The sequence below is a fragment of the Trichomycterus rosablanca genome, chromosome 10 (genome assembly GCF_030014385.1).
Source record: "Trichomycterus rosablanca isolate fTriRos1 chromosome 10, fTriRos1.hap1, whole genome shotgun sequence".
Lineage (NCBI taxonomy): Eukaryota > Metazoa > Chordata > Actinopteri > Siluriformes > Trichomycteridae > Trichomycterus > Trichomycterus rosablanca.
Window position 1 is genome coordinate 27,978,038 of NC_085997.1, and position 11,703 is coordinate 27,989,740.

Genomic DNA, 11,703 nt, shown 5'->3' on the forward strand with positions numbered 1-11,703 from the left:
TGCATGAGTGTTGCTGGCACTGGGGAGCTGCAGTTCATTGAGGGAAACATGAATTCCAACATGTACTGTGACATTCTGAAACAGAGCATGATCCCCTCCCTTCGAAAACTGGGCCTCATGGCAGTTTTCCAACAGGATAACGACCCCAAACACAACCTCCAAGATGACAACTGCCTTGCTGAGGAAGCTGAAGGTAAAGGTGATGGACTAAACCCAATTGAGCACCTGTGGCGCATCCTCAAGTGGAAGGTGGAGGAGTTCAAGGTGTCTAACATCCACCAGCTCCGTGATGTCATCATGGAGGAGTGGAAGAGGATTCCAGTAGCAACCTGTGCAGCTCTGGTGAATTCCATGCCCAGGAGGGTTAAGGCAGTGCTGGATAATAATGGTGGTCACACAAAATATTGACACTTTGGGCACAATTTGGACATGTTCACTGTGGGGTGTACTCACTTATGTTGCCAGCTATTTAGACATTAATGGCTGTGTGTTGAGTTATTTTCAGAAGACAGTAAATCTACACTGCTATACAAGTTGTACACTGACTACTCTAAGTTATATCCAAGTTTTATTTCTATAGTGTTGTCCCATGAAAAGATATAATAAAATATTTGCAGAAATGTAAGGGGTGTACTCACTTTTGTGATACACTGTATGTATTATTGCAGTTTAGAGCTTCAGTCTTTAACTAGATTAAATAAAAACTAAAAAGCAAAGGCCACAACTTTCCTGCATAAATATTACTTCAGGAATGCTTCATTATTTCAGTACTCTTGTAAACATAGGCAGTCAAAATATGTATGCACTCTTTACAACAAACATGTAGTATCCAAAAACATGCTAAGAAGAAAGTGCACAAACCCCTAATGCTGGGACGTAGGAAATCAGAACAATAAATATCCATATGCATCAACCATAATCAGACTCAGATACAGATCAGGCTTTCTTATCAGAAGTACAGATAGTAGGTCCAGTAAACCAAATTAATAAAGATAAAGGAGAGAGGAAAGGTTAGACGGGAGTAGTTGTCGATGTAGTGTGGGTTCTTCACACGGCAGCAGTTCAGGAAGCATATAATGCGACGCAACAGTGACAGGGACTTGGTGCAGCCGCTCTGGGGCTGGGAGGAGGACTTCTCTTTACTGTCACTGGAAATAGGACTGCTGGTACTGCCTGCTCGGGACATGATCTCTTCCCTCCTACGTACCCGCAGAGCCTGGCTGCGGAAGGAAGTGACGATCCCGTTCATCTCATCCTCACGCTCCTGCATCTCCTGTCCATACTTAGAAACACAAACAAACCAGTAAATTCACCAGTAATTTTACTTAAACATAAATAACATGCACATCTTCTGCAGAGTGTGTCGTTGAACAGTTCAAACATAGCGATCGAGAGCCGAGTTTCGATCCCCGAGTGAACGCTGAGTTGCTCCCGAGCTGCCACATCTAGCGACGACCAGACGGCGAGCGAAAATCAGGGCAAAAATCGTGTAGTGTGAACTAAGCATAAGCAAAAATAGGGTTCCATGACACTAATACCCTAATCAAAATGTTACTTAAAAAGTGATGTATAATAATAATAACAAAATTAAAAACAGAAGACACAACACAAACAAAAGTGTTACGTCCCTTATAAAGACAAACTCTTACCATCAAGGCATTGGCAGCATTTGGCTGGTGCAAGGTACAGAAATGGGCCACTGCATACTCTATTAAAGCACCAAAAATGAAGCTGAAGCAGATCCCCAAGTACACATCAATGGCTTTGATGAAGCAGTTTGCATTGGGCAGAGAAGTGCGTGCACCCATCATCAGAGTGGTCATGGTCAGGACTGTGGTCACTCCTTTAGAAGCAAAAACATAAGCAAATGTAATATAACATTCTCTAAAACGTGCTATAAAAACACATTTAAAAATGAAATGTGTTTAGTCAAAATGGCCAAAGGTATGTGACTAACTAAATATTTATTTAATGTTTTTTTAATATAGGATTTGTTGTCTACAGAGGTGTAATGGGTAATTTGTGCCTCCCTACTGAAGCAGAAGGTCAAGCCCTGCACCTGCAAGAATGTAAAAGAACCCAAATGCACGATATTTAACCAGTGTAGAACAATACTGTGAATACAAAAGCCAGTAACGAAATGGGAACAACTGAAACTAAATAAAATGGCCAAAATAACAGAAACAAAGTGTCAAATAGAAAGCGGATAGAACAGGGGTAGTACAGAACTAAGAACTGGTTGTCACGAACAAGTTGACTCCAAGCGTCTCTCTCTCTCTCTCTCTCTCTCTCTCTCTCTCTCTATATATATATATATATATATATATATATATATATATATATACAGTGAGCAAACATTCAGACGGTGTTTTTCCGGTGTTTTCTTTATATTTTGTAAAATTCTATATTAAAATGTCCCCAAAGAATGTGCAGAGAGAGCGCAGTGTTGAGAAAATGAACAAATCTATTAAATTTATTGTTGTATAATTACTCCTGCCAGTAGCTGTCACTGTGTATCAGACAGAGGGGACAGTGAGTGAGAGAGAAGAAGGAATTCGGCTGAGTAAAGTATTCTTTCTTTCGTGCAATTACACCTACAAACACTATTGAAATAAAGAAGGAAATAATAGAGAAATATGAGAGTTATTGTTGTTTCTGGTAGATACATTTTATAAAAAAGAAGGAAATTTATTATGGTGTATGGTACAGCACACATACTGTACTGAAATGTGATGTGTGTTTATGTACAGTACAGTACTACTGTGTATTGTTGTTTATTGTTTATTATTGTTTATTACAGGAATGTCTATTCTATAATTTAAGATTTAAGGGAAAATTTACTTGTATTTATAACAAAAAAAGATCATTTAAGACATTAGAAAGGTTAGGTGGGGGGGGGGGGGGGTTGGGAGGTCTGGCACGGATTAATTGTATTTACATTATTTCTTATGAGAAAAATAGGTTTAACTAACGAACATGTTGACTTAAGAACACCCCCTCGGAACCAATTAAATTCGTAAGTCAAGGGTCTACTGTATCATTAAGGGTATTTAATTGTTAACATGATTGTTAAAATAACATGAACATGAACATGAACTGACAAAGTTCAGACAGGCGTCCTGTATCCATACCTATGCAGATGCGAGCAGGGACAGAAGACTGACTGATCCAGAAGGAAACCCAGGACAGAACCACTAGGGCACTGGATGGAACGTAGGTCTCCAAAATAAAGTAAAGGATGCTTCGTCTCAGCTGGAAATGGAAGATCAGCTTTGGGTACCTACCTGTAAAGATGTAACAAAATGTAGTTTATCCTAATAATACAGGACATCCTCTATTACAGGGCACACACTCACACATTCTATCACGTACTAACACTTAGAAGTAAATAACTTTCAGCATTTTTGGAGGTGAAAGAAAACCACAAGAACATGTTAATAAAAAGGGTACGTTGTCAGCCGCTCAGGTGGCGCAGCGGTAAAACACGCTAGCACACCAGAGCTGGGATCTCGAATACATCAGCTCGAGTCTCAGCTCTGCCTGCCGACTGGGATGAGCGGCCACATGAACAACGATTGGCCTGTTATTCATATAGGGGTGGCATATTAAGCCGGATAGGGACTCTCTCATAACTAATGCAATTACGACCTCTGTTGGCTGATTGATGGCAGAGTGCACTGCTCAGGGTGTGTCTCTCCGTACACAGTGCTGATTCGCATATGCACTCGTCAAGTGTCGGTGATAAAATGCATACGGCTGCTGCCCATGTGTCGGAGGAGGCATGGGCGTGGGTTAGCTTCGTTCTCCTCAATCAGAGCTGGGGTCGGCATTAGTGGAGAGGAACCATGACACTATCGGGCAATTCAATTGGAAGCACTAAAGCCGGGAGCAAAAGGGGTAAAAAAAAATGCATAAAAAAAGGGTATGTTGTAAAGGTGTGTATGTGTTGTACAGGATATGTAAGTGTGTTTACATACCAGTTTCATAGACAGCTTCAGACTCAGAGGTGTAGTGGTCCTCTAGAGTGTACTGTGCCAGCTGCAAAGTATCCAGTCCACTAACTGACTGGTTCCCACGAGTCCAATAAAACACCACATCCTTCACATTATAACCCCCTGCAGGGCAGAAAGTAAAAATCATCTCATAAATCCAGCACTGCAAGATATCTGTGCATCACAAAACGTTTTATAGCAGTGCGATCCTCCAGGATGAGAGCAATCCATCATCATTAATGTGCATTTTTATTGTTTATGAACATGAATAACTCAAGATTATTATATACACATAAATGGTGATTCACAGCTGGTGTACTTATCTCCTTGTATAAGTGCTGGTCTACCCAAAGAGGGCACTCTGCACTCTCTAAATTACTTTGATCTTTTTACACCCATTTTTTCAATAATAATTATACACTTTCACATCATGCAGCCTACAATACACACCTGATGTAAAAGTTGATGGCCTGGTTCCCCAATACCACTTCACAAGAAACAATGCATGAATAACTGATAAGTGAAGATTAATGTTACTTTTACTCACTTGCTTTTCAAGACAGTACAGCTGTTTGGGAATAGACAGTACATAATTTAATGCTCTGTACTAAATATAAAGTAGCTTGACAAATTATTTAGCTCCAGTCTATTTATTTATTTCATTTTCTCAAACACAATTCAAATATACAGTTTCCAGTTCCAGATCTGTAAAGCTGTGATCATTATGTGCCTCAAAGCAGTTATAAATAATGTAATTGTAAGTCTATTTTTGGGCTACTGCGGCACATTAATTTGCAGATTAATTTAATTTGATTTGATGATAGCAAACAACTGTGTTTAAATGTGTGAACTGGCTGTTTGCCCACCTATTTGTCAGAAATATGATAAAGAATAAGTCCACAGAACAAACCCAAATAAACTCCAAAGTCAAATGAGCAATTTTAGGGCAATTGTAAGTAGCTTCAAGTAACTTGACTGCACCTGAAGGAAACCCACACGGACGCAGGGAAAACATCCAACCTCACAAAGTAAGGACCCTGGCCATCCAGCTAGGGAATCAAACCCAAGTCTATCACGGTATTGCGCAATTATGTTACCCACTGTGCTACCATGTCCCCTCCACTCAAAAGTTATTCTTTTTACCCCATTATATTTTCTCTAAAAAAAAAAAAAAAAAAAAGAAACTACAAGCCTTATCCAGAAAAGCTGGGACATTTCGTGAAATACAGTGAAAACATCTAATCTGTGATCACAAAACTTGTTCTGAACTTTTGAACCATTATTTTATTTAAAAAAGCTCAAAGAAATGAGACACGGAGAGACACACCCTGACAGCGGTCTTTTCCTTGTCGTAACTGCATCAGTTATGAGAGAGTCCCTATCCGGCTTTATTATCCCACCCCATCTGAACAACAGGCCAATCATTGTTCATGTGGTTGTTCAGCCCAGCCAGCAGGCAGAGCTGAGACTCGATACGATGTGATACAAATTGGGTGTTTTTACCGCTGCGCCACCTAAACGGCCACCAAGAAAATTACTCTTTTTTGTTTTCAGTGTCCAACTTGATTTCATTCATTAAATTTTTTATTTTCATCAACTGCTTTATCCAGCTCAGGGTCACTTCAGGTACAGATCCACAAAAATACACTGGGCACAAAGTAGGAATACCCTGTACAGGGTGCCAATCCATCGCAGGGTCTCGGCCATTTTGCCACCCCCAGATATGGCCAATCATGTTTCTGTAGATGCCTAGCCAGTCGATAGCACCACTGAGATTTGAACCCGGATCTCAACAGGGGGAAGGTTATTGTAATAGAGCTCTGTGTCACATCCAACCTGATTATATTAGTTAAATGAAAATGTTGAATTTAATTCTGGCAACATATTACGTTATATTAACTTATAAGTTGGCAGAGGCACAAAATAAAGTTTATAGAATATTTAAGTTAGAATGTTTTAAAACATTCCACAATAAGAAGGTAAATAGGTAGCAGGTATCATGACCAGTTATAAAAGGTGGATCCGGTCCTTTCCACCAATGCCGATTCCTGCTCTGATTGAGGAGAACGAAGCTAACCCATGCCCCATCTGACACGTGGGCAGCATGCCGTATGCATTTTATCACCTACACTTTGACGAGTGCAGTGCAGCTCAGTACTGTGTATGGAGAGACACACCCTGAGAGCACTCTTTTCTCATCTCTGTGCAGGTGCCATCAATCAGCCAGCAGAGGTCGTAATTGAATCAATTATGAGAGAGAGACCCTATCCGGCTTAATCCCGCCCATATCTGAACAACAGGCCAATCGTTGTTCATGTGGCCGCTCAGCCTAGCCAGCAGGCAGAGCTGGGATTCGATACGATGTATTCGAGATCCCAGATCTGGTTCTAGCATGTGTTTTTACCGCTGCGCCACCTGAGCAGCCGTCAATCAAGGTTTTTTGATCCAATTTAGGTCTTTCACCATCTACAATACATAGTATTGTAAAAAGACTTAGGGAATCCAAATAAATCTTTTAAAATCTTAAGCTTTTAAGTCTTACAGCTCTCAAGTTGAAGTGTGCAAGTCTGTTTGTCCATGGGATACTTGGTAAGGTCCATACTGCAGGCAACTGTGGTTGTGATTCTGTAAGAAACCAGAAAGAACGTTAATATAGAGAGAACTACAAACAGAAACTGTTACTCTCTTTTATACTAATGATAAGCTTTACGACATCTAATCCTTATGTAACAGTACTTTCCAGCATAATCTGTACTCTGTTTTGCCTCAGTTATCTTTATTTTGCCTTACTTCTCCTTCTAAACTACATTTTTACCCACACTCCCAACCATTACCCTCACAGCCCTTCATTTCCTCCTTCCAAAAACATCCCTAAAAAGTTCTCCCCACACTTCCCCTTTTTCCTTATTCAGAGACTCTACAGTACCAGAGCCTGAATGACAGACAGCTTCCTTCTAAGACAAAGACAGTGAGATTCTCAATAACCTTAGAGCATAGAGTACGGTGCCATTGGGAAATATCCGGATCAGTCTGTTCTCCACTGTGATGTCATGCAGAAAAGATTTTTTAGAGTCCACGATAAATGTGTCAGGGACCCAGAGAAGCTCCACCAGTCGGCCGTCCAAACTCAGGCTCTTATTGCCATCAAAACAGAGACGCTCATCTGTCCAGCGCTGCCGCAGGAAAATAGTGGCTGTGTAGTCCTGAACAAAACCCAAACACACAGATACAGGCTTTTATAAAAGATACAGGTCATTTAAAATATACAGTATGTTACAGAAAAGTGGGATTGTACACAGCTGAGTCGTATTATTATGACCACCAGCTAATATCCACAGTAACCATCGTGTGCAGCACAGGCAGCAGCTAGACGGGCTGGCAGTGACTTAATAAGGTGCTGGTAGGTTGTCACAAGTTGCGACTGCAGTGCATCCCACAGCTGCTGGAGGGTGTGTGAGGGAGGATCCATAGACCTAACATGACAATCAAGGTGGTCCCACAGAAGCTCAATTGAGTTCAAGTCGGGGAAATTAGGGGTAGTATATGAATGTCTTGGTCATGCACTTCCAACCAATGTGGGACATTTCTAGCCATGTGACATGTCGGATTGTCTTGCTGGAAGATCCCATCCGCCCCTGGGAAGACAATTTTTTTTTACTATTCATTTATGCATTTTCTCCCATTTTCTCCCAATTGAGCGTAGTCAATTTGTCTTCCGCTACTGGGGTACCCGATTGCAGACGAGGTGGGTATATTACTGCTCACGCCTCACGACATGTCTGCTGCAGGCACTGCCAATTGTGTCCGCTAGATGGCGCCTAGCCGACCGGTGGCGACGTCGAGTTACGAACCGAGAAGTTCAGAATCTCAGTGCTGGTGTGCTAGCGGAATATCCCGCTGCGCCACCTGGGCGCCACACTAACGTTTTAATGCCATCAGCTAAAACAAAAGGTTTTGAGTTGTGTGTAGCCACTGATGCGCCGCTGCTTTCACATCATCATCACATGAAAATCTTCTTCCCCTTAAAGCTTCTCTGAGCATCCAAAAAGGTGGAAATCAGATGGAGCTAAATCCTGACTATAAGCGTCTCTCAGAAACGACCGATTACTACTCGTCCCACCCTCACTGTTTCCAACCAAAATATAAAAGTGTGGAAACTTTTTGAAGATCCAGTGTAATTTTACACAGAAGCAGTATGTTAGTAGTAGCTATTAGTATCTTACCATGTTGATCTCTGATATGGTATCTATGCTGGCAATGTCCAAACTCATGCCAACATTCACAGGACCATCTGCAGCACACACAACACAGTGTAAAACAGAGCAGTAGTATTAAAAGCAGGACGTTGTGAATGTCTGATATACAGCAAAAATATACAGCTCCAATACATTTATGTGCTAATACAGACTAAATTAGCTTCAGCCTAAAGCACTTCTATTATGTAAATCTATTTCTTTCTGCTTTTGCAGTTAATAATGTAGTCTTTATAGCAAATGAAACTTTAAAATCCACTGATGTTGTGTGACTGTGTGTAACATATAAGATCGTAGCTTCCTTACTGCCGAATAAAGGTCTAAGGTACTTGTTGTATCCCTTCATGAGTTTCTGAACGGTGGGAGGCAGGACCTCGCCAGCACTGGGGCTTGAACCCGCTGTAATACTATAAACAGAACATGAAAATACCTGTATAAATTACCTCACCTAATACAGTGTAATGTACACAATGATTGATCACTTAGATTGATGCCCATCTGACATACACAGATCAGCCATAACATTAAAACCACCTCCTTGTTTCTACACTCACTGTCCATTTCTACAATTACTGGCTGTAGTCCATATGTTTATTTGCATGCTTTGTTAGCCCCCTTTCATGCTGTTCTTCAGTTGTCAGGACCCCCACAGGACCCCCACAGAACAGGTATTATTTGGGTGGATCATTCTCAGCACTGCAGTGACACTGACATGGTGGTGGTGTGTTTGTGTGTGTTGTGCTGGTATGAGTGGATAAGACACAGCAATGCTGATGGAGTTTTTAAACACCTCACTGTCACTGCTGGACTGAGAATAGTCCACCAACCCAAAACATTCAGCCAACAGCACCCTGTGGGCAGCGTCCTGTGACCACTGATGAAGATCTAGAAGATGACCAACTCAAACAGCAGCAATAGATGTGCGATCGTCTCTGACTTTACATCTACAAGGTGGACCAACTAGGTAGGAGTGTCTAATAGAGTGGATAGCAGCGCTGCTGTGTCTGATCCACTGATACCAGCAGAACACACACTAACACACCACCACCATGTCAGTGTCACTGCAGTGCTAAGAATGATCCACCACCTAAATAATACCTGCTTTGTAGTGGTCCGGTGGTGGTCCTGACCATTGAAAAACATCGTGAAAGGGGGCTAAAAAAGTATGCAGAGAAATAGATGGACTACAGACAGTAATTGTAGAACTACAAAGTGCTTCTATATGGTAAGTGGAGCTGATAAAATGGACAGTGAGTGTAGAAACAAGGAGGTGGTTTTAATGTTATGGCTGATCAGTGTATAATTTTCTGTATCATAATGGAACATTAATTTTTACAACTCAACCTTGTTCACAAAAGTTGAACCAGTTGTTTATTAAACAAATACTAAACATGATCAGAAGCTTTCTATATAGCCATCTACGCCCAGTCTTCATTTCTGAAATGAAGAATCATCACAAAACTGATATTTCTGTTATGCAGCATAAAGTTGGAGGAGATGTGGGGGCGAGAACTGTGTTCCAGAAATGTGTTGCCAGAGCAAAGTAAATCTTTCTGGTCCTAAAGTCTGCTCAGTTTAGCCAGTAGTCATGTCTAATGTACAGCATTTGTCAAGTATTACGATGTGTTGTACTAAATTGTGTCAATGCCTGAAGAAACGAGTCAGCATGAGTGAAGTGGGTCTCTGAGCTTAAGAAGGGGTTCAGCTTGAGAAAAGCACTTACTAAGATACGTAAAGCTGGTTGACACTATTACAACACCTTTCATAATAATAATATTAATTACAATAACAACAACAATAATTATAGCAACAATTAGGCATCATAATGGCATAGTGGGTAGCACTGTTGCCTCACAGCAACAAGGGCCTGGGTTTGATTCCCCACCCGAGCAGCCAGATTCTTTTCTGTGTGGCGTTCTCTCTGTGTACATGGATTTCCTCCGGCAGCAGAGTGCGAGCTATACACTGACAGTGTCATTTCTCATCTCGTCTGCCTTCTGTTATTACTATTATTGGTCGCATCTTCATTAAGGTTGTATGATACACCGACTAGGCATAACATTATGACCACTGACAGATGAAGTGAATAACACTGATTATCTCTTCATCACGACACCTGTTAGTGAGTGGGATATATTAGGCAGCAAGTGAACATTTTATCCTCAAAGCTAATGTGTTAGAAGCAGGAAAAATGGGCGAACGTAAGGATTTGAACGAGTTTGACAAGGGCCAAATTGTGATGGCTAGACGACTGGGTCAGAGCATGTCCAAAACTGCAGCTCTTGTGGGGTGTTCCTGGTCTGCAGTGGTCAGTATCTATCAAAAGTGGTCCAAGGAAGGAGCAGTGGTAAACCAGCGACTGGGTCATGGGTGGCCAAGGCTCATTGATGCATGTCCGATCCAACAGACGAGCGACTGTAACTCAAACTGCTGAAGAAGTTAATGCTGGTTCTGATCGAATGGTGTCAGACTCCATGCCTCAATGGGTCAGGGCTGTTTTGGCAGCAAAGGGGGACCAACACAGCATTAGGAAGGTGGTCATAATGTTATGCCTGATCGATGTAATGTATCTAGCTTGTTTAAAAATTGCCACAAGTGTGTGTGTGTCCTGCCTTTCTCCCTATTAATCAGACCCACCGCAACCCTGACCAGGATAAACCTGTGGTAAAACAAACAAAGTGAATGAATTAATGAATAATAAAATTTTGCCTTCCTGGGAAAGCATAAATGCCCACAGTGAAGACATCAGAGAGGCTTTATGACTGCAGTGCTCACTAACCAGCTCTCTCCCCTCCTTCTCCTGCTCTATTTTAGCTGTATCTGTCTGTCTGAGTGGATCAACCTCCTTTCAACCTCCCCCAGCTACCCTCTGCACAGCCTTACTCTAAAGCCAGCAAGCTTGTTTACTTACAAAACATACAAGTACAATCTTATTCTTATTAAAAATAACAGTAATAAAGCGTGTTCACTGTGATTAGTCTAGTAACTATGGGGTGCTGGGTGTGGTCACAGAAACATAAAAGCCTTCATCATCGTCATTATAAAGTCAGGCAGTGGCAGAAGAACAGGAATGTTCATTTATTATTTTGTTTCATCTTCAATAACGCTTCATTCTGATCAATGTTCACTTCCCAGACAGGGTTTCATGCCATTGCAATTCATCTTCTTATACCTAGCAGCCAGTTTTTTGCAATTTTCCCCCCAGTTTTCTATCTAATCGAGTCATATCCAATTATCCCGATTGCATTACGCTTCCTCTGTACCGATACTACCCTCCACTGCTGACTGAGGAGCGCCACAACTGACACACGCCCTCTCATATGTGGATCAGCTTTGTGTACGGAGAGCCACACCCTGTCCACATTATTCCTCGACTCTGCGCAGGCATCATCAATCAGCCAGCAGAGGTCGTAGCTGCATCAGCCAACCGGTGGCAACGCCGAGTTTCAAACCGAGGA

The 11,703-nt window shown here is 41.6% G+C and overlaps 1 protein-coding gene across 1 annotated transcript; it reads right to left on the bottom strand.

Moving 5' to 3' along the window:
* Positions 1–929: 929 nt before the first annotated feature.
* Positions 930–10,223, bottom strand: gabrz (gamma-aminobutyric acid type A receptor subunit zeta). The gene is made up of 9 exons (XM_063003956.1): positions 10,216–10,223; positions 8,552–8,652; positions 8,216–8,283; positions 6,978–7,195; positions 6,535–6,617; positions 3,978–4,115; positions 3,132–3,284; positions 1,650–1,843; positions 930–1,282 (listed from the first exon to the last, which is right to left on the bottom strand). The coding sequence occupies exons 1-9, from the start codon at positions 10,221–10,223 to the stop codon at positions 950–952; spliced, it is 1,296 nt and encodes a 431-aa protein (XP_062860026.1). The 3' UTR covers positions 930–949.
* Positions 10,224–11,703: the final 1,480 nt, after the last annotated feature.